Source organism: Zalophus californianus, chromosome 4, assembly GCF_009762305.2.
Source record: "Zalophus californianus isolate mZalCal1 chromosome 4, mZalCal1.pri.v2, whole genome shotgun sequence".
Taxonomy (NCBI): domain Eukaryota; kingdom Metazoa; phylum Chordata; class Mammalia; order Carnivora; family Otariidae; genus Zalophus; species Zalophus californianus.
This window is the reverse complement of record NC_045598.1, coordinates 142,984,825-143,012,008: the sequence shown is the minus strand read 5'-3', so window position 1 is coordinate 143,012,008 and position 27,184 is coordinate 142,984,825. Positions and strand designations below refer to the sequence as shown.

The 27,184-nt window shown below is 34.8% G+C and overlaps 1 protein-coding gene and 1 long non-coding RNA gene across 5 annotated transcripts in view; one reads left to right on the top strand and one right to left on the bottom strand.

Annotated features, from left to right (window-relative positions):
* WWP1 (WW domain containing E3 ubiquitin protein ligase 1) overlaps nt 1-27,184 on the bottom strand; it is a 108,600-nt gene that overhangs the window by 50,016 nt on the left and 31,400 nt on the right. For 3 of the 4 annotated variants that reach the window (XM_027581555.2, XM_027581569.1, XM_027581561.1), the window contains 5 exons: nt 19,987-20,125; nt 19,227-19,351; nt 4,544-4,681; nt 4,382-4,448; nt 782-966 (listed from right to left, as the gene is read on the bottom strand). In XM_027581555.2, the coding sequence (XP_027437356.1) occupies nt 782-966; nt 4,382-4,448; nt 4,544-4,681; nt 19,227-19,351; nt 19,987-20,125 (654 nt within the window). The remainder of the gene's footprint in view (nt 1-781; nt 967-4,381; nt 4,449-4,543; nt 4,682-19,226; nt 19,352-19,986; nt 20,126-27,184) is intronic. The other variant, XM_027581578.2, reaches the window with a different exon arrangement.
* LOC113915597 lies at nt 112-26,910 on the top strand. Its single transcript, XR_003517749.1, has 5 exons — nt 112-224; nt 22,842-22,903; nt 23,205-23,292; nt 24,462-24,553; nt 26,777-26,910. It is a non-coding gene; the product is annotated as an uncharacterized LOC113915597 (long non-coding RNA).

The following is a 27,184-nucleotide window of genomic DNA, read 5'->3' as shown; positions in this document are numbered from 1 at the left end:
ATTGTCCTATGTTTCCTAGCAGTTACTGTGAATGTTGTGGTAATTACTTACAATGGAGCTTTCAATTCTGGTTGCTTATGTATTTTATTTTCTCCCTGAAATTTCTGGCAAGGATAAATGAGAGAACAATGTGGGAAGTGAATTTGTTCCCAATGGGAAGGACCTATAAAGTACCTGACAAGCTGTGGAGTATAAATAAGAGATCCTGCAATGGGGGAGCCTCGGTAAGTCCTCCTCCCTTCATCAACATCTGAATATACTCAAACACTAAACCATGCAACTAACCAGTGGTCAATAGATACTTTCATCAATCTATTCAAACAGCTAAATATTTTAGGAAGAAAAGCTAACTTACCAAATTCCATAGTTTAAATGGAGGATGATGACAAGATTGAAAGAGAGTGGTGATATAAGCCTTTCTGAAATGAGCATTCATCATTCTTATACTTTTCATGAATCAGGAGTGAACTTAATAAATAACTGGCCCTTTACCTAATTACTTCCAGAAATATTTGTAGCATAAAGCCTAAGAATCTACCATATAAGTACATGCTTAGTGAAATGTACTGTTACTTTTAAACTGAAAATATATTTGGAATACCCTCCTAAATAATCTAGAAAAATTCTAATTATTAGAAAATATTCCAGGTATTGTGATCTTTAGATTCCTATCACAGAACTAAAGATTAAGAAAGATTGTACAGTAAGAAGTGTAGCCATTGGTACATAAAGTTTAATTTAGTTTTCATTTAAACAATGAGTCATAAATCACCATGCTTACCAGTGTCATTGGCAGGCTCAGATGTGAGTGGTTTTGGAGCTGGTGTATTTTTGGGTCTGGCAGCAACCTGAGACGGAGATGAAGGTGTGTTGTCTCCATTAACTACATATGAAGAGCATGAGTTTTGAACTAGAGTGCTTGTGGGTGCATGATTATCTATTCCATTTGTACCTTCAACAGCCAACCTTAAAAAAAAAAAAATGCTTTCTTTAATAAGTAAAATTAAGTACCTTTCCATCAGAATTGTCATAAGAAAGATTTACCAGATTCTTAATATTCAAACAAAGTGATAGGGAGAAAGAGTAATGAACAAATGATACAGCATGCTTTTATGACATTAAAGTTTAAATTACTTTCAGTTCCAGGTATCCACACTGGCAGATAACTGTACACTCAGATACACAAATATACTAAATCAAAATGAATTCAGTCCCTCAAAGTAATGATCAAGTCATACATTTTAAATATTTAAGAATAATCTTTATTTTAAAATGTTCTAAAAGTATTTTCAAAAAGCTTATGGAACTTTAAAAAATCAATTCCAACCTATTGTAATTTTATTGAATACTGGAAAATAAGCTGAAAAGGTCTTCAAATATTGATTACAAATTACAATGTACTGGCACTAAAGTAATCAGTACATGATAATCAGAAAAGCTAAGTATTATATTGCAGAGTTAAAAGAATTTATAGTACATATCTGAACTGCAAATAAATAAATCTACAACTACAACACCAAACATTTTAAATCTTATTGGCAGTGGATAGGGAGTTGGGCGATATCACATAAGTTAACAGTTTTTCCAAATACACAAGCCACCCTATATGTGCCCTCCACAAAGCAGCCTTAATGTTTTTTAAAACATGTAAATCAGGGGTGGCTGGGTGGCTCAGTTGGTTAAGTGTCTGCCTTTAGCTCAGGTCATGGTCCCGGGGTCCTGGGATCGAGCCCCGCATTGGGCTCCCTGCTCTGTGGGGAGCCTGCTTCTCCCTCTCCCTGCGCTTGCTCACTCTCTCTCTCTCTCTGTCAAATAAATAAAATCTTTTTTTTTTTTAATTTATTTGACAGAGAGAGAAACAGCGAGAGAGGGAACACAAGCAGGAGGAGTGGGAGAGGGAGAAGCAGGCTTCCCGCTGAGCAGAAAGCCCGATGTGGGGCTCGATCCCAGGACCCTGGGATCATGACCTGAGCCAAAAGCAGACGCTTAACAACTGAGCCACCCAGGTGCCCCAAATAAATAAAATCTTAAAAAATAAATAAATAAAATATAAAAATCAGATCATGGCCCTGAGCCCTGCCCATCTATCTCAAATCTATTTCTCTCCAAGTTCCTCCTTGCTCACCTTGCAGCAGATATACTACATATCAATTTTACTGAATATGGAAACATGCTGTAAAGTCTTCAAATGTTTATTATAAATTATTATATACAGGCAGTAATATTATAATGATTACAGGATTATCAAAAAAAGGTTAAATATTATATTCTAGAGTTGGATGAATTTGTAGAGCGTAAATTAACTGAAAATAAACTCAAGGTCTTTGCACTTGCTATGTCCTCTACCTAGAATAATGCTCTCCTGTCAGAACTCTGCATGGATAGTACATTTTTGGCTCTTTAACTGTAGCTCAAATGGCACTTCTTCAGAGGTGATTCCCCCGACATCTCTCTTTAAAAAACAGGCTCCCTTCCATTCCTGTCACCTTGTCCTATTTCAATGACTTCATACTTTTTATCACTATCTCCAATTAGTTAATTTATTTCTTCACTTGTTTACTATCTACCTTTATCCCACCAGAATGCAATTTCACAGGAACAGGGCTAGTATTCTTAGTGCTTGGACTAGTGTCTGGCACCAAACAGGCATGTAATAAGTATCTGATGAAAAATGAATAAATTAATGAATGCTACTTTCCCTTCCTTTGTCACCTATATATCTGGAATGAGATGTGTTCAGGAAATTTGGACAGGTGAAGTCTGAAGGAAGCTCCCAAGTGATTCTTCTGATCTGCATAGCTCCCCCCAGCCACTCAGCAAGAATCAGTGATCCAGAAGTCTAAGTAAAATAACTCATTTGAAGTTCTTCCGGTGCTGTAGATCTAATCTTTCATTCAAAATGTCTTACTAGGGTGTCTGGGTGGCTCAGTTGGTTAAGCAACTGCTTTCGGCTCAGGTCATGATCCTGGAGTCCCAGGATCGAGTCCCGCATCGGGCTCCCTGCTCAGTGGGGAGTCTGCTTCTCCCTCTGGCCATCCCTCCTCTCGTGCTCTCTCTCTCACTCTCTCTCAAATAAATAAATAAAATCTTTAAAAAAAAATGTCTTACTATATGCAGTAAACAACATTAGGTTTCAGACTGGTGGTAACTCAAGCTCCTTTACCCATCTAAAATTGTATTTCAAAAATTATAAAAACAGATGTGATTACAGATACACACACACACACACACACACACACACACACTCTATTTTAATCTACCTAACTGTTGTACCCTTTTAATTCTTAATTTTCTCATACGGACACTAAGTAAATATATTTATTTAAGCCAAATATATATTCAGAAGATATATTTATCTATTCAAGTGATCTATAAGAATCAGTTAATGTCAACTTAGGAATAATGATGTTAGTATTAATAGAAGCAACACTTTGTCATACTCCACTATGTTTTTTTTTAAGTATTCTTTTGTTTTTTTTTTTAAAGATTTTATTTATTTGACAGAGAGAGAGAGCACAAGCATGGGGTACGGCAGGCAGAGGGAGAAGTGGGCTCCCTGCTGAGCAAGGAGCCGGATGCGGGACTTGATCCCAGGACCCTGGGATCACGACCTGAGCTGAAGGTAGATGCTTAACCGACTGAGCCACCCAGGCGTCCCCAGAAAGCTTTTATTAACTGTCATCAAATGTGAATGCAAGGGAGCTTCTGAGATGGCAGGGTGATTTCCGGGGAAAGACTATAATCTGTGGAGCATGTATCTTATAGTGATCTACTACAGGAAGTTCCCAATTCAGACAGCAAAAAGATACCCATTTTCCCACTGTATCTGAGTCTGTTTACTGATAAAAATATGCCTAAATACAGATTCTAAGAAGCCATTTCCAATAAAAAAAGAATGAAGACTGATACATGCTACAACATGGATGAACCTTATGCTAAGTAAAAACAGTTAGTAATAGAGGGTGACATATTGTATGATTCTATTCCTAAGAAATGGCCAGAATAGTCAAAGCCACTGGGATGGAAAATAAATTAGTGGCTGCCAGGAGCTAGGAGGAGAGAGGAATGAGGAGAGACAGCTCATGAGTAGAGTCTCCTTTGAGGGTGATGAGAATTTCTGAAATTACATAGTGGTGATGGTTATACCAAAATCTACTGAAATATTTATTTTAAAAGGGTAAACCTTTTGGCATGGGTATTATATCTCAATGAAGTTGTTATTTCTTTAAAAACTACTTTTATAAGAATTAAAACAAATGACAAGGTTAGACAGAAACTTTTAAATTCTATGGCAAACTCTAAACTAAGGTTAAAATGTAAAGCTTTATATATGGAAAATGTTACATTACCTTGCCACAAATACTAAAATAAAATATTCTACCTGGAGGTTGGTCTTGTTGAAGGGTCTCCATTTTCATGTAAGGCATCACCATTTTGCTGTATTTCTACTGAACAACAAGAAAGAAAGAAAGCAGGTTTTTATACACTTCATGCTGGGTTTTTTTCCCCTTTCAAATTTTAAAAACACATAAAGTTATCTTACTGGTTGGAGATGAGCTGCAGTTTGTTAGATTTTCTTGCTCAATCACCAGTCCATCAAGCACAACTGTTAATTCACCAGTTTGCACTATGCCATTCTTGTTTTCCAAAGAAAGTTTTAATTGTTCTTTCACTCTTTCCACTAGAAAAAAAACAAGTTAAAAGCTTTTCCCACATACAAAATTATGTGTTAGAAATCAAAACTACACATCAAGAATTATTCTAGTTCAGTATTTCATGGCTACATGTGGAAAGAATTATTTGCACTTTTATCAGTAGACCCTTTTATACAACATCAGGCTCACTCCCTTTCACACCAAGTTGAAAAACTCCTTGCCCCCTCCATTTATCAAATGTCCAGCATAAGCATACTAATTATCCAAATAAAGAAAAGACAAGGGGCGCCTGGTGGCTCAGTCGTTAAGTGCCTGCCTTCGGCTCAGGTCATGATCCCAGGGTCCAGGGATTGAGCCCCACATCGGGCTTCCTTCTCTGCGGAAAGCCTGCTTCTCCCTCTCCCACTACCCCTGCTTGTGTTCGCTCTCTGTGTCTCTGTCAAATAAATAAATAAAATCTTAAAAAAAAAGAAAAAAAAAGAAAAAAAAGAAAAAAAATCTGGAACCACTATAATCACTGGACAGCAATTCTCTGCAAAAAATTTAAGAACCATATAATAAAAGAAGACCTTTTAGATTACCCACCCCAAACTTAATACCATCATAAACCTCATTTCCACTCCACATCACAAAAACAATTAGAGACTAGGCAAAATACAAAAGTATGAAAAAAACCTACAAAAGCATGAATTTCAGCTTTACCTAGATTCTAATAATCTATATCTGAAGAAAACTACACTGACTACCATTATATTTCATTTTTGTCATCACTCTCTATTTAAAGTATCTGGAATGTGGAGATTTAGTTCTTGCTCCTAAAATATTTAGCTTGAGTAGATTCTTAAAGAATAACCTTTCCAAAATCCCTTTAATGTAAGATTCTTGGTGGTATTTTCTCTCATTTTTTTTAATCTGTAAATGTCTGCATTCTCATTTTCAAAAGATCTGTTGAGCACACTATTTTATATTGATGATAATCTCTCAACTCTTTGAGGATACTTTTCCCACTATCTTCTTCTATTACTGCTAATTCTGCAATTCTAATTTATAAATCCATTCACATGATCTTTTTCTCTATAGCTGTTTTGTTGGTCTTTGGTGTCATGCATTTCACTTGATGAAAGCATGACTTTCTCTTTATCATCTTGCTTGGGATATAATGGACCTAAGAATTTATTTTTCATCAGTATTCAAACACAGCCATTAACTCTTAAAATATCTCTTCTACTCCATACTCTATTGCAGGGGCTAGCAAACTGTGGTTGCAGGGCAAATCTGGCCACTTACCTGTTTTTGTGAATAGTTTTATTTGAACACAGTCATATTCATTCATTTACGTATCTTCTATGGCTGCTTTCCCACTACGATGGAAGAGTTGAATACGAACGACAAGACTATATGACCTGCAAAGCTTAAATATTTACTATCGTGGCCATTTACAGGAAACATGTGCCAACCCCTGCTTACAATGGCTTCTTCTTATAATTTATAATCTTTGATGATGAGTTCATTCTCTGATATTAGACTAAGAGTAATCTTTGGGGTTTAGTACAGTCAGGGTGTCTTTCTAATTCTGTCAGTGGTTTGAGGGCACCCCCAAGGGTCTAGACTACAGGAGTCCAAGCTCAGCCCCCCATCTGGTTAGCCAAAAGCTCAGTATCCTGAAAACTGCTATCAGCATCATCCACTATTCTAACTCCAGTTTGTAAGATTTTCCTTGCCTTTATTTTTTACTTTTTTGGAAGAAGGGGGCCTTGAAAACCACTTTGCCTCTTTGCAAAAATTGTTACTGTCACAAAAATGTGTTCTATCTGGGACATAATTGCTCTGCAGCAGGAGGTTGTTTATAGCATCTAGTCTTTCACAATTCTGAACATGGAAAATTGGGATATAACCTTTCTGAGTCATATAAAATTGGGAGGACTATCACATAAATAATTCCTATCTACATGTGCATGTATGTACACTGGCAGGGGGAATGACAGTTTTATTCTAACAGTATAAACAAACCAACTCAGACATATTCATCTATTCAGTATATAAATGCCTAATGCATACCAGATACTATACTGAGAAAGCAGAATAAACACTGACCACCCTAAAGTAAACCTCCCTACCATTACTCCACTTATTTAACAGACTTATCCCCAGAATTTTTTGGGAGGTGGAAGGGACCTGACCTCCCCAACTAAACTGAAGTCTCCAAAAGAGCAGAAATAGTGTCCATTTAATTTAGTGATGTATCCTCAGTACCTGACAGAAGGTAGGTGCTTAATGTTTAAAATAAATTATTAAGATAGGACTGTCCTCAGGAAACTTATAATTTTACAACTTTTAATTTATAATCTGATTTTTCTTTCCTCTTAGACATTCTTTCTTAGTTTTAATAGGGCAACAGAACAATCTGAGCCTCTGTGAAGTTAGGTATATGACTAGATGATTTATCCTTCTATCACCAATCTGTCAAAAACATACACTCTTTCTTCCTCTACAGAAAATAAAATCTTCAAAAATTTTGTTTTTAAGGTGTTTCACATATTTAGATAACTCAGTCATATTCTGAAGCCATTTTAAAAAACTGCTTGTACACTATATTATCTACCGCTAAGTAACAAATTATCCTAAAGTTTAGTCACTAAAAATAACAATAATCATTTATTACTGCTCAGTTTCTGTGGGCTAGAAATTTGAGAGGCGCTAGAAAATCTGCTTAAATAGTGGCTCATACACACAGCTAATAAGCTGGTGCTGAGAGCTGAGAAGAGGCCTCAGCTCCTCCCCACTTAGGTGTTTCTACAGGGCTTCTTGAGTCCTCACAATGGTAACTTCTGAGCACATAATCCAAGAGACCAAGGCAAATGCTGAAATGTCTTTTATGACCAAGTCTTGGAGGTCCCATACCATTACTTCTCAATTGTATTCTGTCACAGACCATCTCTGATTCAATGTGGGAGGGACCACACAAGGTGCAAACACCAGAAGGTAGGAATGCTTGGGGCAGTTTTTGAGGCTGGCCAACATACAGATATATATGATTATAACAGAATTTTAGAAACAAAACAAACTTGTATTGGGTTACAAGTTATAACAGTCCCAAGAATAACCAGGTGTTCGAAATCCCAGGTCTTTCCATTTTATCACACTACGAGTCAACATGCACTAACCCACAAAGTGCCCATCTCCTAGCATGTAACAAAATTAATAAGAATTTAAAAAAGAAATTAAAAATAAAGTAATGAATGTGTAAGAAGAAGTAGATAAATGAAATATAGGGACTGAAAAACATTCTCTGAGCATAAAAAATGGAAGCTGGATAAACTTAAACATATAAATATAATAATATAACATATAAATATAATAATACAAAATAATCTTAAACTATCAACCAAAACTTAATAAAAAAGTGGCAAATGAATAACTGGGAGAAAAAAGAGCTCTTATAAATCAGTGAGAAAACAAGGAACCAATAAAAAAATGTACAAAGAATTAAGACAGTCACAAATGATGAAATATGAATGATCAATAAATGTGGCTTTTTTAATTATTAAAGAAATGCTTTGATAAAAACAATCTTCATTTTTAAAATCTATTAGTATGGCAAATATTTACAAATGGGCGCCCTCATATGCTTCCTTGTGTGTACAAATTAGAGTAATGTTTCAGGAAGGCAATGAGACAGCTATGCATAGCCGGAGGCTTCAAACTGCTCATTCCCTCTGACCTAGTAATTTCAATCCTGAAAATCTTTCTGAAGAATAGAAATGCATTTATATCACTGGGTATGAGAATACTATTTGTTCAAAAGCTTGGTTTTAACATATTTTAGTCTATGCTGATACTAAGTGAATTTAAAAAAAGAACTTAAGACTTAGCAAACTAAACAAATTAGTATTAGCTAAGTAAGACTAAAGCAAACTTTCAAATAAAATTAAATTTGACTTATGTTCTGTTCTCTGTCATAAATGACACATTTCTCTGCTGTGTTTCCCTACCATTTGATGTAAAGGGATAATTTTCAAATTATCTGATTACTGTAAATCACTTGGGACCTAATTCAATTTCAAGTGAACTTAATGGATTTCAAAATGCTTTCCTCAACAAAAGCTAAGTTCTTGGTTCTACTAACACCATAAAAAAAAAAACCCCAGTGTAATCCCCAGTGTTTAAGTGGCAGCCATCTGACTCCTCTCAGGTGTTTAAAATAGCTCTGTTAGTCTCAAAACTGAAATACAAAATGAAGTTCTATATACACTCTGATGTGGGTATTAGCTATACACTCTTTCACTTTTCATGAATGGTGATAAAGATTCTCTCCTTAAACTCCAGTCAGGCTCCTCTGAGCCATCTTCTTGACTAGGCCTCAACCTTGGCCTATAAAAACTGCAAATGCTCAGCACAAATGATCTCATCCACTACCTGCCCCTCCACATTAAAAAACTTGAACACACACACAGAGTTCTAACAACTCAAGAATGATCGTAGCCCCACTTAAAGTGTCTACCTGAGAAGATTCAGGGCTGCTAAAAAAAATTTAATGTTTGTTCTGTTTACACCTGTGAGAGGACCCTGACTGCTACCCTATCTTAGAGCATTTTCTAAAAAGGGCTTAAAATAGTGAATATCCTTCCTCTCTCCCTTTGAGATGTACAGTTGACCCTTGAACAATGCAGGGTTCAGGGGCACTGACTCCCAGTGCAGTTGAAAATCCCCCTGTAACTTTTGACTCCCCTCAAATTTAATTATTAATAGCCTACAGATAACCAGAAGCCTTACTAATAACAGAAACAGTCAGTGAACACATATTTAAAATGCTCTATGTAGGGACGCCTGGGTGGCTCAGTCGGTTAAGTGGCTGCCTTTGGCCCGGGTCATGATCCCAGGGTCCTGGGATCGAGCCCCACATTGGGATCCTGGCTCAGCAGGGAGCCTGCTTCTCCCTCTCTCTCCCTCTGCTTGTGCTCTGTCAAATAAATAAAATCTTTAAATATAAATAAATAAAATGCTATACATATTATATACTGTATTCTTACAATAAATTAAGCTAGAGAAAAGAAAAATGTAACTAAGAAAACCATAAAGAAGGGCGCCTGGGTGGCTCAGGTGTTAAGTGTCTGCCTTCAGCTTGGGTCATGATCCCAGGGTCCTGGGATTGAGACCCACACTGGGCTCCCTGCTCAGCGGGAAGCCTGCTCTCCCTCTCCCACTCCCCCTGCTTGTGTTCCCTCTCTTGTTGTATCTCTCTGTCAAATAAACAAATAAAATCTTAAAAAGAAAAGAAAACCATAAAGAAGAGAAAATGTATTTATGGTATTGTAGTGTAAAAAATTCAAAAAAATATAAGGGGACCCGCACCATCCAAACCTGTGCTGTTCATGGGTCAACTGTATATGTTGTCTCCTATAACTTGGGAGTGTCTTTGTCAGAACCTGACAGCCACTCCTCAGAAATGTAATCATCCGGAAGGATAGGGCCTAGGACTCACGGTCCAACTGGGAGAACAGAATTCTAACGAGCAGAAAAAACTGGCCTAATCACATTCATACCAATAAACCCGTTGTCATTTTTCACTTCCCTGACTCTACTTAGCTTCCACCCACACCCACCCACCTCTCTACTTCCTCATTCTCCCTTCGAAATGCCCAGTTACCTCTATACAAATACAAACTGAGTTCATTTCAAGCTGGACCCTCTTCCTTACTGCAAAAGTATATTACTGATTAGAATCTGTCCTTACCATTTTAACTACTATCAGGTTTTGTTTATTTTTAATAATAGAGGGATTTTTCCTTTGCAGTTAAGAAACAGTGGGATTGAGAGATCTCAGATATCAGTATCCAAGGCTGATGACATACCACATATCTCTGCAGAGCCAATTAGATAACTTTCATAATTTAGAGTGGCATTCAAATTATCTGAAAACATAACTAAAGGTTGGAGTGCAAATGAGGACTTAAACCTACATAACTTCTGAGACAATATATCTATCAGAGGATTGCATGAGCAAAAGCTATGGTCATTATCCAACTAGGTTATGACAAGAAAAAAGAAATGAAGGTTAAGGACTAGAAGGCTTGCAGGGATTTAAATGTGAAGTAATGAAAGAATTTCCCTAGTAAGCTGCTGTTGGATATTTTTGGGGAAAATATAAGATGATTTTAGGTTGGTTTAGTTGTGGGTTTTATTTAAGGCTATAACAACTCATATTATACTGAAGGCCAAAAAAGTATCATCAAAATTGGGAGATATACCTATTGAAATGAATTAAGCCTCCACTCTTACCTCAAATATATCAGGAAAAGGGACAGAAAAACATGAATTTATGAGAAGAATATGTCAGGGCCTTAAGTACAGGAAGAAATTAGTCTCATAAATTTGAAGAGGGACAATGTCCAAGTGCCAAGCCAACAAGCTAAACCAAAGACACCCAAGAATTTTATCAATTATGAGTGTATTTTTATTTATTTATTTATTTATTTATTTATTTAATTTATTTGACAGAGACACAGCGAGAGAGGGAACACAAGCAGGGGGAGTGGGAGAGGGAGAAGCAGGCTCCCCACTGAGCAGGGAGCTCGATGCAGGGTTCAATCCCAGGACTCCGGGATCATGACCTGAGCTGAAGGCAGACACTTAACGACTGAGCCACCCACGTGCCCCTATGAGTGTATTTTTAAATCCTACAAGGCTATCTAGAACTACATTAACTTTCTATTATTCTAATGAAAATTAAAAGCTAAGGATCAGAAAAAACCAGTGTTCTAGTCAAAACTTCTGTTCTTGAGCAAGCCACTTACATTAAAAGTTACTTAATAAATAAAATGAGTCATTGGGATTAATGCCCATAGGGTTCTTTTACCTTGAAAGCACTATGTTCACAAGCTTTAACTTTAAAAAATAATTTACTTAACTTCTGTTATAGACTGAGTTACGTTCCGCCCCCACAAATTCGTATGTTTAAGTCCTAACCCCTGGTACCTCAGAAGATGACTCTATTTGGAAATAGCATCTTTAAAAAGGTAATTAAATTAAAATGAGGTGCCTCTCATCCAATAATGACTGGTGTCCTTTAAGAGGAGGAAATTCTGATACAGACATATGCACAGAGGGAAGACAATGTGAAGATATAAGAAGATGGCCATCTATAAGCCAAAGAGAGACATCCTCAGAAGAAACCAACCCTGTTGATACCTTGATTTCAGCCTTCTAGCTGCCAGAATTGTGAGAAAGTACACTTCCGTTATTTAAGACATCCAGTCTTTGGTATTTGAGTATGGCAGCCCTGGCAAACTAATATACCTTTCAATTATTAAATAAATAAATAAATAAATAAATAAATAAATAAATAAATAAATAAATGGTGGACTGCCTAGGGTGTATAGGATACTACTACTACCATTTCTGAAGCTGTCAACTTCAGAAATGTATGCATGTTTACAAAATTTTATTTTTCCTCTGAGCATATTCTGCTCAATTAAATTATAAGAGATAACTTCAAGTTTATACAATTTATACAAGTTTCCTTTCAAAGAATATTGACATTCTGACCTTCCTACAAAATTATTTTGGCAGATAAATATCATAATCTTTGTAGGGAGGATAATTATAATCTTTATATGAAGGTTCAATGCAGTCTAATATAACAAAATTGGAAACAATCTAGATAGCAATGACAGAAGCATGGTTAAATAAATTACAGTATATGATAAAATATGAAATTACTAAATTAGCTTGCAAAGAATACCACTGAATGATACAGGGAAATGCACATAATATTAAGAGAGCTAAGCAGAATATAAAACTGAATAAAGTCCCAATTGTTAAATACACACAAACAAAATTCAGCAAACTGTTAGTAGTAATTATCTCTGGGTTGTAAGTTAGGAGAAATAATTATGTGTATGAAAAAAGAGGTGCCATACGTAGCCAAACACAAGACCACTCCTTCAAGTTTAGGAGAGGCAGCTATATTGCCTAATTCATAGAAACAAACAGAAGGTTAGTAAAATGAGGAGACAAAGGAATATGCTCTAAAAAAGAATGAGAATAAACGTCAGAAAAAAACTAAATGAAATGGAGACAACCAATCTACCCTATAACGAGTTCAAAATAATGGTCATAAAGATGTTCACTGGATTGGAGAGAAAAGTGGATGAACTTACTGAAAACTTCAACAAAGACACAGAAAATATCAATCTGGGTTGAAGAATACAAAAAACAAAAATACACTAGAGAGAATAAACAGATTAGATAATGCAGAAGAATGAATCAGTGATATGGAAGGAAGGGTAATAGCACCCATGCTAAACAGCAAAAAGAAAAGAATTGTTTGAAAATGAGGATAAGTTATGGGATCTCTTGGACAACATCAAGCAAACAAGCATTTACATTACAGAAGTCCCAGGAGAAGGGGAGAAAGTGACAGAAAACTCATTTGAGAAATAATAGCTGAAAACTTCCCTAACCTGAGGAAGGAAATAGACATCAAGGTTCAGAAAGCACAGAGAGTTCCAAAGAAGATGACCCAAGAGGGTCCACACCACAACATAATAATTAACATATCAAAGATCAAAGATAAAGAAAAAAATTTAAAAGCAGAGAGAACCAACTAGCAATGTATGCAAGAAAAGCCACAAGGCTATCGGATGATTTTTCAGAAGACATTTTGCAGACCAGAAGAGAGTGGCATGATATATTCAAAGTGCTGAAAGAAAAAAAACCCTACAAACAAGAATACTGTACGTGGCAAGGTTATTAATCAGAATAGAAGGGTTTCCCAGATAAACAAAAGTTAAAGAGTTTATCACCACTGAACTGGCCTAATAAGAAATGTTAAAGGGACTTCTTTAAATGGAAAAGACAAGACCATAATTACAAGTAAGTAAATTATGACAATATATACATAAAATATGGAGGCGAGGATTAAAAAAGAAGTTCTTTTAGAATGTGTCTGAACATAAGTGACCATCAATTTAATATACAGACTGCTATATACTTAAGATCTTATATATGAACTTCACAGTAACCACAAACCCAAAAACTAATAGCTACACAAAAAATTGAGAGGAAGAAAGCCAAGCATAACCTAAAGAAAGTCATCAATCACAAAGAAAGAGAGCTACAAAAGAAAGGAACAGAGAAAAACTATAAAAACAATCAGAAAACAATTAACAAAATGGCAATAAAAACATACCTATCAATAACTGCTTTAAATGTAAATGGCCTAAGTATTCCAATCAAAAGAAACAGGGTGACAGAATGGATTAAAAACAAGACCCATATATATGCTGCTGAAGAGACTTACTTCAGACCTAAAGACGTGTAGACTGAAAGTGAAAGGATGAAAAAAAATATTCCATGCAAATGGAAGTGAAAGAAAAAGCCAAGGTAGCAGTGCTTATATCAGACAAAACAGACTTTAAAACAAAGTCTGTGAAAGAGGCAAAGAAGGACATTACATAATGAAAAAGGGAATAATCCAACAAAAGGATATAACTACTATAAATACCTATGCACCCAAAACTGGAACAGCCAAATACATAAAGCAAATATTAATAAACATAAGGGGAAAACTGACAGTAATACAATTATAGTAGGGAACTTTAATACTCCATTTACATCAATGGGTCGATCATCCAGGCAGAAAACCAGTAAAACAGTATTCAAAGGACACATCAGTCCATCAATTCTAATGGACTGAACAGATATATACAGAATATTCTATTCAAAAGTAACAGAATATACATTCTTTTCAAGTATATATGGAACATTCTCCAGGATAGATCATGTTAGGCCACAAAACAAGCCTCAATAAATTTAATAAGACTGAAACCACATCATGCATCTTTTTAACAATAGTACAAAAGTAGAAATCAATTACAAAAACAAACAAACCTGAAACAAAACAAAAAAACCGTGGAGGCTAAGCAACATGCTATTATACAACCAACCAATGGCTCAAGGAAGAAATCAAAGAGGAAATCAAAAAATACACGGAGACAAATGAAAATGAAAACAGAACAGTCAGTACAAGTTCTGGGATACAGCAAAAGCAGTTCTAGAAGGGAAATTTATAGCAATACAGGTCCCTCAAGAAGCAAGAAAAATCTCAAATAAACCATCTATCTTTACATTTAAAGGAACTAGAAAAAGAGTAACAAACCACAAAGTTAGCAGAAGAAAGAAAATAATTAAATTAGAGCAGAAATACATTAAAATAGAGACTAAAAGAACAAAACAAAACAAAAACAGAAAAGATCAATAAAACCAAGTGCTGGTTCTTTGAAAAGATAAAACAAAATTGCCAGCCTCATCGGGGAAAAAAGAGTAAAATCACAAATGGAAGACAAGTAACAACCAACACCACAAAAATACATAGGATTATAAGAGACTACTAAAAAAATTATATGCCAACAAATTAGACAACCTAGAAGAAATGGTTAAATTCCTAGAAACACAATCTTCCAAAAGTAAACCAGGAAACAAAATCAGAACAAAGCCATTACTAGTACCGAAATTGAACTGGTAATCAAAAAACTCCCAATAAGCAAAGTCAAGAACCAGATGGATTCATAGGTGAACTCTACCAAACATTTAAAGAAGAGTTAATACCTATTCTCCTGAAACTATGCCAAAAAACAGAAGAGGAGGGAAAACTTACAAATTCATTCCACAAGGCTAGAATTACCCTCACACCAAAACCAAAGACACTATGAAAAAAGAAAACAACAGGCCAATATCCCTGATGAACACAGATGCAAAAATCCTCAACAAAATATTAGCAAACTGCATTCAAAAAAACATTAAAAGGATCATTCACCACTATCAAGTGGTGATTTATTCCAGGTATGTAGGAATTTATTCCAGGTATGTAGGGATGGTTCAATATTCACAAATCAATCAATGTGATACACCACATTAACAAAATGAAACATAAAAATCATATGATCATCTCAATAGATGTAGAAAAAGCGTATGACAAAATTCAACATACATTAATAAAAACTAAACAAAATGGGTTTAAAGGGAACGTACCTCAATATAATAAAGGCCAAATATGAAAAATCCACCTGACATCATACTCAATGGTGAAAAACTGAGAGCTTTTCCAATAAGATCAGGAACAAGACAAGGATGTCCACTCTTGCCACTTTTATTCAATATAGTATTTAAAATCCTTGCTACAGCAATCAGACAAGGAAAAAAAAGAAAAGAAAAGGTATCCAAAATGGTAAGAAAGAAGCTAAATTGTCACTATGTGCAGGTGACATGATACTACACACAGAAAACCCTAAAGACTCCACCAAAAAACTATCAGAACTAGTAAATGAATGCAGTACAGTTGTAGGATATAAAACTATTATAGAGAAATCTGTTGCACTTCTATACACTAATAATGAAGTAGCAGAAAGAGACATTAGGAAAACAATTCCATTTACAATTGCACCAAAATAATAAAATATCTAGGAATAAATTCAACCAAGGAGGTAAAAAGACTGATACTGTGAAAACTATAAAACACTGATGAAAGAATTGAAAATGACACAAACGGAAAGATATACCATGCTCATGGATTGGAAGAATTAATATTGTTAAAATATCCCTACTACCCAAAGCAATCTAGAGATTTAATGCAATCCCTATTCAAATATCAATAGTATTTTCACAGAACTAAAACAAATATCCCTAAAATTTGTATGGAACCACAAAAGACCCCAAACAGCCAAAGCAATCTTGAAAAAGAAGAACAAAGCAGAGGTACCATAATCACAGACTTCAAGATATACTACAAATCTATAAGCAAAACAGTATGGCTCTGGCACAAAAACAGACACACAGATCAATGGAACAGAATAGAGAGCACAGAAATAAACCCATTCTTATATGGTCAATTAATTAATCTATGACCAAGGAGGCAAGAATGTATAGGGGAAAAGACAGTCTCTTCAATAAATGGTGCTGCAAAAACTGGACTACTCCATGCATAAGAATGAAACTAAACTACTTTCTTATACCACACACAAAAATAAACTCAAAATGAATTAAAGACCTAAATGTGATACCTGAGACCATAAAACTCCCAGAAGAAAACATAGGCAATAATTGCTTTGACAATGGCCTTAGCAATATTTTTCTAGGCAAAGGAAACAAAAGCAGAAGTAAACTACTGGGATTACCACCAAAATAAAAACCTTTTGCATAGCAAAGAAATAGTCAACAAAACAATCTACCAAATGGGAGAAGATATTTGCAAATGATATATCCAATGAGGGATTAATATCCAATACACATTAACTTACACAACTTAACACCTAAAAATCCCAAATAATCTGATTTAAAATGGGCAGAGGACCTAAATAGGCATTTTTCCAAAGAAAATGTACAGATAGCCAACAGACATATGTAAAGATGCTCAATATCACTAGTCATCAGGAAAATACAAAGCAAAACCACAATGAGATATCACCTCAGCCTGTCAAATAGCTTCAAAAACAACAAGAAATAACAAGTGTTGCAAGGATGTGGAGAAAGAGGAACTCTTGTGTACTGCTGTGGGAACGTAAACTGATGCAGCCGCTGTGGAAAACAGTATGGAGGGTTCATCAAAAAATTAAAAATAGAATTACCATATGATCCAGTAATACTACTACTGGGTATTTAACCAAAGAAAACAAAAACATTAACTCAAAAAGATACATGCACCCTTATGTTTACTGAAGTATTATTTGCAACAGCCAAGATATGGAAACAACCTGTGTCCATCAACAAACGAATGGATAAAGAAAATGTGGTATATAAACAACAGAATATTACTCAGCTATAAAAAAGAATGAGATCTTGCCATCTGTGACAACAAGGATAGACCTACAGGTTAGTATGCTAAGTGAAACATGTCAAAGAAAGAAACATCATATGATTTCACTTACATAAAACAAATAAAAAAAGGAGAAACAGACCCATAAATACAGAGAACAAACTGATAGTTGCCAGAGGGGAAGGGATGGGGATGGGCAAAATGAGTGAATGAGAACAGGAGGCACAGGCTCCCAGTTATGGAATGAATAAGGCAGGGCAAAAAGGTACAGCATGGGGAATAATAGTCAGCGGTATTATAATGGCATTGCATGGTGATAGATGGTAACACACTTGTGGTGAGTACAGCATGATGTACAGACTTGTTAAATCACTATATGTACACCTAAAATTAATGTAATATTTTGTGTCAGCTATACTTCTACAAAAAAAAGAGATCTCATGCAAATGCTTAATCCAGTGCAGAAATAGCATATAAACTGGCTAAACCAAAGATTTAATTCTGAAATAACAGAAGTTACTGAGGTATTATGTATTTACACCAATAATGCTATATAGCCAAGAAAGAAGTAGAAATATAGCCACCATCAGACCAGGAAAGGTATTATACACTTATAAGGCCTCATATCTATAACCAAGATGAATTGCATGAACAAAAGCCATGGCATAGCAGAGAATTAAACTTTCACTGCTTCAAAAGAATGTATTTTTTAAAAATCTGTGTACATAAAAATTAGTATGGCTTTCACAATTTCTTGACCCATAACTCCTTATGTCCAAAAAAACATCAAAAACAGATTTTTAAGTTGTTAAGTGGACTTTTGTTAAAAACAAAAAAAATTTTGAAAATCAACTTACTATTTAAAACATTAGCATTTTAACCTGTAACTCAGCATATCTTTTAGGAATGAGAAAATTTCTAAGGAAATAAGATGAACACAGGCACTGGCTTGAGTGAAACTGCCTAAATGTCAAATAATATGAGATTAGTTGAATCATAAACTAGAACTCTGGCTCTTAATCTCTGGATCACATAATATTTTGAAAATTTGCTAAAAACAATGAACTCTCACCCCAGAATTATAAAAATAGGTATACCCCTGATTTTTGCATACAATGATAGGAGATTTACAAATAACTGAAGCTTAAACCATCTTACCCAGGCTAGAAAAATGTAGTATCATGGAAACATATTCATATTAAATTGTTAAATGAAAAAAAGAAGGGGATAAGCCAGTAGATACAAAGAAAAAAATATGTTTTTATCTATGAACAGGAAAGAGACAAGAGACCAAGTTATTAGGAATCGTTATCCTGGGATAGCAGAATTACAAATTATTTTCCTCTGTAATTTTGTATATTCTCTGTATTTTCTTAATGAACTAGTTATATAATAAGAAAATTTAAGAGTCAGAATTTATTTTGTACAAATTATCAACCAAGTTAGAGTAGGCTCAGATTATCATTTTTTCAAGTTTTAAAGTATATAATAAGCAAATAATAAATCACTGATGATCACTGATGATCACTGATAACACGGTACTCATGGGTGACTGAGATCATTTTGTAAATCTGTTAGATGGCGAAAGGCCAGAGTATGTATTTCCTATTTCATACAGTACCACAAACGTAAAAGCAATCACAGGCAATAACTAAAGTTCTCTTTTGTAAATACAAAACTATTTTTGCTTTTGGACGTCAGGATACTTTGAAAAGTATCTACAATAAATTTTTAAGGAAACAAAGATTAGAACAACTTACATTTTCTATTGTGTATTAACAGAGCTTGTTTCAGATCTATTGTTGCTCTTCCTAATAAAGCATCGGCTTTTAAAGTATAATGACTCCAAACTCGAAATTCCAATGTAGTCTGTGGGGTCACATTTCTGTAAGGGTAAAATTATAACAAAAATACAGGAGTATACATTTACTTCAATAATTTTTAAAAAGCCATGAATTCAGTTTTGAGAAAAAATATTGTATGGGAACAGTAAATTATCTGAATTATAAATAAAAACAATTACTTCCCTTCAAGTACATAGGACTTTACTAACTAGATAAGAACTCTTGTAATTACCAAACCAAAACACCAGCAACAGATAGAGTCTTGTTGAGATTTCACAATAACACTAGTTCTATTTGAACAAACTCCTAAATATTTAAGAGAACTGTTGGTGTTATTTATAATAATTTTACTATACACAAATTTATGTTTCAGAAAGGACAAAATTAACAGTGATTTTCTGTCTTATTTATTTTTACAAGACAATAACAGAAAATACAGCTGTATGGAATAATTCAGTTAATAAAGCAAAAAGCAAGAATTACTATGCTTCCTCTCTAAAGAAAACAAAATTAACCAAAAACCTTTTCATACTTAAAACTGTCTATTCACATTGGAAAATAACACTACTTACTTTGAAATTATCCTACAACTACAACAACAGAACCACCACAAAAGCATTCTAAGAAGCATACTCCCCCTTTTGGAAATTTTGCATTTTCTATATAAGGTACTTACACGGTTAGCTGTTCATCCCATTTTGGATTAGAAGAACTACTGGATTTTGCTGTTTTCTTAATTTCTCCATCTACAACTACTTCTGTATATATTGCTGTTCCAAACCAGTTCTTTTTTCTTTTTAGTTTAGCACTAGAAACTAACAGAAACATGATAATCACTAGTGAATATATACAGAAAGTAGTGCTTTGAGTAATAAATCAATAAAAATGGAACTGTGGGGGAGCCTGGGTGGCTCAGTCGACTGAGCATCTGTCTTCGGCTCAGGTCATGATCCTGGAGTCCCGGGACTGAGCCCCAAGTCGGGTTCCCTGCTCAGAGGGGAGTTTGCTTCTCCCTCTCTTGCTCTCTCTCTAATAAATAAATAAAATCTTAAAAAAAAAAAATGGAACTGTGCTTCTTAGGCAACTCAAACTCTCTTCATTGGCAAATGAAGAAACAATACAAAAGAACAATTGATAATGCTGGAGAACCATTTGAATTTTTAAGTTTTACTGAAATATAATTCATATACCATGCAATTCACCCATTTAATCTGTACAGTTCAATGGTTTTAATATATCACAGTTGTGCAACCATCACCACAAGCAACTTTATTTATGTATTTATTTATTTTTAAAGATTTTTAATTTATTTGTCGGCGAGAGAGAGACCACACAACCAGGGGAGTGGCAGGCAGAGGGGGAAGCAGACTCCCCACTGAGCAAGGAGCCCAATGCGGGACTTGATCCCAGGACTGAGCCATCCAGGTGTCCCTCACCACAAGAAACTTAAAAACATATTCATCACCCCAAAAAGAAACCCCACACAGTCACCATATTTCCTCCTAGCTGCTCCCCCCTTAGCCCTAGGCAACTACCAATTACTCTCTGTCTCTACAGATCTGCCTATTCTAGACATTTCATAGAAATGGATTCACACAACATATGGTCTTTTGTGACTGGCTTCTTTCACTCAGCATGCTTTCAAGGTTCATTGATGTTGTAACATGTATCAGTACTTCATTCCTTTTACTGACAAATAATATTTCCACTGGTATGGATATACTTTTTATTTACTGATTCATCAGTTGATAGACATCTGGGTTGTTTCTACTTTTTGTCTATTGTGCATAATACTGCTCAACATTTGTGCACAAGTTTTTGTGTGGACATATGTTATGTTTTCATTTCTCTTGGCATACACCTAGGAGTGGAACTGTTGGGTCATATGATAACTCTGTTGAATAATGCCAGACTGTTTTCCAAAGTGGCGGTACCATTTTACATTCCCACCAGCAGGGTAATAAGGGTTCCAATTTCTCCACATCCTTGCAAACCATTTGAATTTAATACTGAATTGCATCAAACGTCAAGAGAAAGCTAAGTATTTTCAGATTCAACATACATACAAACCTCTCTGCCAGGTAGTGTTTCACACTTGCCTATTGAATTATATAAACTTTAATTTAAAAAAAAAAAAAGCTTTACCAGGAAAGTTGGTTTCCAAAAAAGGGGAAGTATTTGTGTTTTCAAATAAAAACATTAATTTCAAAATGTCATTTGGGAAGTTAATCATAATCCTTCACAAAGTGAATTTTATATCAAATTTAACTGATTTGGAGGAAGACCTGTTTAATTTAGGCTAAACAATTAATTTTAAATAATTTTTGCAACTACTAATTCAAATGAGGAGTACAAATTTTCAGGGCAAAGTACTGACTACCAAGCAGTAATAACAACTTATCAAGATCACCTCTACAGTCTATTACCTATGAATACTGTGGGTCTGAGAAAGGGGAATGCCCTGCCCACTCCATGCCATACCTGTACCACATGTTAAAGATATCATCATAAGCTAATGTAGGCTTCTACTATGAAAGAATAGTAACATAAATAGTCACATGAATAAATCACTGAAATATGAAGTGATAAATGCTGCAGCAGCAGAAGAGTATTTGAAATAGAGTCTTCAATTAATTTTTCTTTTTTTTAGAAAGAGAGAGAGGGTGGGGGAGGTAGAAGCGGGACAGAGAAAAAAATCTTAAGCAGGCTCCAGGCCCACCATGGAGCCTGACGCAGGGCTTGATCCATCTCACAATCCTGAGATCATGACCTGAGCTGAAATCAAGAATCAGATGCTTAACTTACTAAGCTACCCAGGTGCCCTAGAGTCTTCATTTAACATCTGAAGAACAGCAAGAGAGACTCAAAGGAAAATACTGTATTTAAGGACTGGCAACATAAAACAGAGTATTCAATGTTATGCCTAAAGTACTATACTCAAGGTCTTGGCAAAACTTACTCCCATCCTTCTCTGTTTCAAACTGCTCTAAGTTCAACACCACTGGAGTGACATAGAAGGCACAGACATCTCTCTCCCAAAAAAATCCTCCAAGATTCTTCACTCTAAATTAGAGTCATTTCCTCAAAACATGCAAGTCTTTCAATACACTAAAAGAAGGGGAAAGTAGTACTGCATGGTCTTAAAACCAGAGTGTCTTTTCAACAAATGGGGCTGGAACAACTGGACATCCAAATGCAAAAAAAAACTAATGTAAGCACAAACCTAACATCCTTCACAATAATTAACTCAAAATGCACCACAGACTTAAATGTAAAACACAAAACTACAAAACCCAGAGAAGATGAGGAAACCTAGCCAACCTTGGTTATGTTGATGCTTTTTAAAATACAACACCAAAGGGACAATCCATGAAAGAAATAACTGATAAAATATACTTCATTAATGGTAAAAATTCCTGCTCTGCAAAAGACAATGTCAATGTCTACACAAAAAAACTGCACATGGATATTTATAGCAGTTTCATTTATAACTGCCAAAACTTGAAAGTAACCAAGATGTCCTTTCAACAGGTGAAATGAATACAAACTGTGGTGCACTCAGACGATGGAATATCATGCAGCACTAAAAAGAAGTAAGCTATCAAGCCATGGAAAAACCTAGAGAAAACTTAAGTGCATATTACTAAATGAAAAACCAGGTTCATCAACTGTAATGAAGGCACCACTCTAGTGAGTGATGTTAATAATGGGGGAGGCTGCACATGTGTGGGGGCAGGCATATATGGGAAACCTCTGTACCTTCCTCTCAATTTTGCTGTGAATCTAAAACTACTCTAAAAAAACAAAATCTTAAAAAAAAAACAACTGGGTTTGACATATCTGGGTTCATAGTTTAACTCTTTCTGACCCTTAATTTTCTCATTTGAAATACAGGAGAACAATAGTATCTGATTCTTAGCATCAGTGAGTGAAGGCACGCAAAGTACTGTTATCATCAATGAATGCCTGGCACTCACCAATGGTAACTATTACTCCATTATTATTAATTACTATATAGTATTAACTCCTCTGAGTTAATTGCAGATACATTCGAAATATATCCACTGTATACCTTTTATTGGCAAAGTCTTCAATAATACTAGGTGTTGGCAAGGTAAGGAAAGTGATTTTTAAAAGATACAATTTTTAATTTCACAAAAATGTATAATATGCTGGCAAAAAAATGTATATATAACTAAAATCCTACAATTTTAAGTAAATAAAAGATAACCTTATTAATTCAAATAAGAACTCTAGTGAAATAAATGGGATAAACTTCATTTTCCCATTTAATAAGTTGTCTTTGGTGTTATACACAAAATGTCCTCTACTGTAAGATTATATAAATACCAAAAATCTATCAGAAAAAGAGAGTCCTGTTTGTGTATATGTATATGTAAAGAGAAAGAATTTAAGAATCCCACTCACAGTAACACCTCCCCTCAAAAAAATCTAGTAATAAACTTAATAAACGTACAGGATCTACATGAAGATAACTATAAAACTTCACTGATGGACATAAAAGACTTGAAGGGAATGACATAATATATTCCTGGATTTGGAAGTTTTACACTGAAAGATTTCAATTATCTCTAATTTAACATATTATTTTTAAATGATCTAAATAAAAACACTAACATTGGTTTTGAGGGAGTTTTTGGGAGGGCACACCAGCAGAGGAAAAGGGAAGGAGACTAAAATTCAAATGAAAGATAAAGAAAATTCAAGAATAGTGAAGATATATTTTAAAATACCAAGTAATGAGAGATTTTTCCTAATATATTTTTTAAAGTACTATACAATGGAAATAAAGTACTATAAAATGAAAGTATTAAAATAGTCTATGACGTAAGGACATAAGTGAAGAGAACAGAATAAGATGTTTGTGTATCACAATGGTGGCATTTCACATCAATGGGAAAAGACAGATTATTCCATAAATGTTGGAGCATTTGAAAAGAATAAAGTTAAATTCATAATTCACAAGACTCAAAATATGATGATACACAGGATCACAATTTAATTTAAAAAAATGATAGTAAGGTACTAGAGGACACAATAGCTAAAAAATGTGAATATACCAGCCCATTAGTTTTTCAATCTCAAGTCTGTTTTTATGTCTTGCACTTTGTTTCTGACCCTTTCCTGCAGAAAGCCTGAAATCTCAACTACTGTAGATGGTACTCTTCTGTGTGCTATCATGTTTATGTGTATGCTTCACTCCAGTGTAACACCGTATTACGGTAGGTAGCTTTCTCTTTGATTTTTTTTCTGTTACAGTTTTCCTGCTTTGCATGATCAATGTTCATATTCTTATTATTGCCAATCAGGTATGGGTTATGAACAGAAATAGGGATAAAAATAATTCAGCTAATAGTGTATCTCAGTTTACAGACCATAACCTGCCAGACTGCAATAGCAGAAAGGCCTTAGTCATGGTACTGACTATTTTAAAAGTAAAAGAAATATCAATACAAAGACAGAAAGAGAGAAAGGAAGGAAGGAAGGAAGGAAGGAAAGTAAAAGAAAGCAAGAAAGCAAGCAAGAAAGAAAATACAGAGGTCACTGTTCTCTAATAAAAGGAGCAACAACTTGGGAGTCCAAAAATCTTGGTTGCTTTCCTATTACTAACAGAAGGCACTTACTCTGATTCTCAGTCTTAACTGGTAAAACAGTAAATATTTATTACAAAAGGTATTGTTAATTCAGTAAGATTGTGGATTTTAAGGTGCTTTGTATTTAAAAAAATTAGATCAACAAAATGAAAAAAAGGTAAAGACAAGGAGAAGAGAAGAAGGGAGAAAAGCAAGGCACTAAACTCTGGTACCATCTAGCATAGGTCCAAGTTCAGTTTCCCAAGAGCATCACCGTATTTCAAAGGAGAACAGCAATTAATACTCAAAATGATAAATAAAATAGCGGCACTACCTTGGCTACTTGCACTTCTCTGGTCCACATCTATTTTCCAATTGGTTCTCTAGACTTCTGGTGATTCCGTGAGCTACCTGCTAGCTGTTCAATAAATTTCTTTTTGGTTCAAATCGGTCAGATCAGGTTTTTGTTATTTCAACTAAGAATGCACACAAAGGTCAAGACCAGGAAGAAAGTTACACATCAGATACAGTGGCCACACGTCCTACACAAATAACACTGAAAACCACAAATGTGGCTCTAAGCCTCTCATATCGAGCAAAAGAAGAAACATTAGGCATTATGTAAGCGGTTCTTAAGTGAGTACACATCAGAATCATCCAGGGAATTGCTTCAAAACATACACCTCCATGGTTCACAGAAGACTAAATACAATATCCCTTAAACCTGGCTCAACCTCACTCACAATGAGAGAAAAGATATTTACAATGACACTATCTTAGATACCACTTCTTACCTAACTGTCAACAATCCAAAGCTTGATAACATATTTTGATGAGGCTATGGGGAAACAGGCGCTCTCTTAGAAAGCTGGGAACAGAAAATGGCACAGACCCTACAGAGAGGAATATGGCAATAACTGGCAATATTACATTATATTTTGCCCTCAAAATATAATGTAATTTTATTCCCCGACTCAGCAATCTCATTCTAAGATCCTATCCTACAAAATATGAGCAAAATAAGAAATGACATTTGCATAAAGCTATTTATTGCAGCACTATTTGTAATAGCAAAAGAGTAGAACCATGATGTCCATCAATAGGAGACCAGTTGAATTAGCTCTGGTATATCTATTCAACAGAGTATTTACTGTGCAGCAACAAAAAGGTATATACCCTACTATGGAGCAAACTTTAGGATATTACTACTGTTAAATGAAGAAAAGTCAAGTGCAAAAAAGTACCTAAGAAGTGGCAGGTTGGGAGGAGATATATGAATACATATACTGTACATATCTGCTTATATTTTCAAAAAGCAATGGAAAAATAAACTAAAACTAATAAAAATGTTTATGTACATTTTTAGGTAATGGAGAGAGGTGGAAGGGATGGCATGGAGTAACCAGACCTCTTCAAATGTACACTAATTTAACAGTTTTAACTCCAGAGCTATATAAATGCTTTCTTTACATGCAATAAACAAAACTAAATAAAAATACATGAAAGCAATAAACCTAACTGATTATCCAGTTGGTGGTAAAACCAAATGGAAAACTGCTTTAAGTTACTTTCAAATGTGGTATTCTGACTATACATCCTGAGGGGGGGGGGACTCACAAAGAAATCTTAAACTGCAATGAGTGGGCCTGTTGTTTTTAGTAATTTTAATGTTGCGTGTGTGTGTGTGTGTGTGTGTGTGTGTGTGTGTGTGTGTGTGTGTGTGTGTGTGTGTGTGTGTGTGTGTGTGTGTGTGTGTGTATAACACAGATATAATTATGTTACTGTCATTTGGAATTAAGATTTTTGGGCTAAGAGAAAAAAGATAGAAATATAAAGTCAAATAAAGTAAAAATATCTTTTTTCTCCTTTTAGTGGAACATGGTACTTAGAGACTACAGCTATTCTGAATTTGAAATATCAGCATGAACTCAGGATTTGTTTTTTGCTTTCTAAGACAATGAACATTTCCTAGCTCTGGTCACTGAAAACTCCTAGAAACAACTGATCTCACAGCAGTAAGTACCATAGGAATTGCAGTATCTCTCTTCTTACTCTGGCTTCAATCCCACCCCTCCTGAGACAAATATAATTTCTAATGTCCTAAGCACAGAGCCACATACATACCCCTCCCTTTTTTACATCCACATGGTTGTATACTATGCATACTACTCTACACCTTTCACTTAAGAGTATTATCTTAGAACCTGGCTCCTTTGGGTACATATATTTATTTCATTGTCTAACTAGGATTCCATTGCCAGCCTTTGGCTATTACAAACT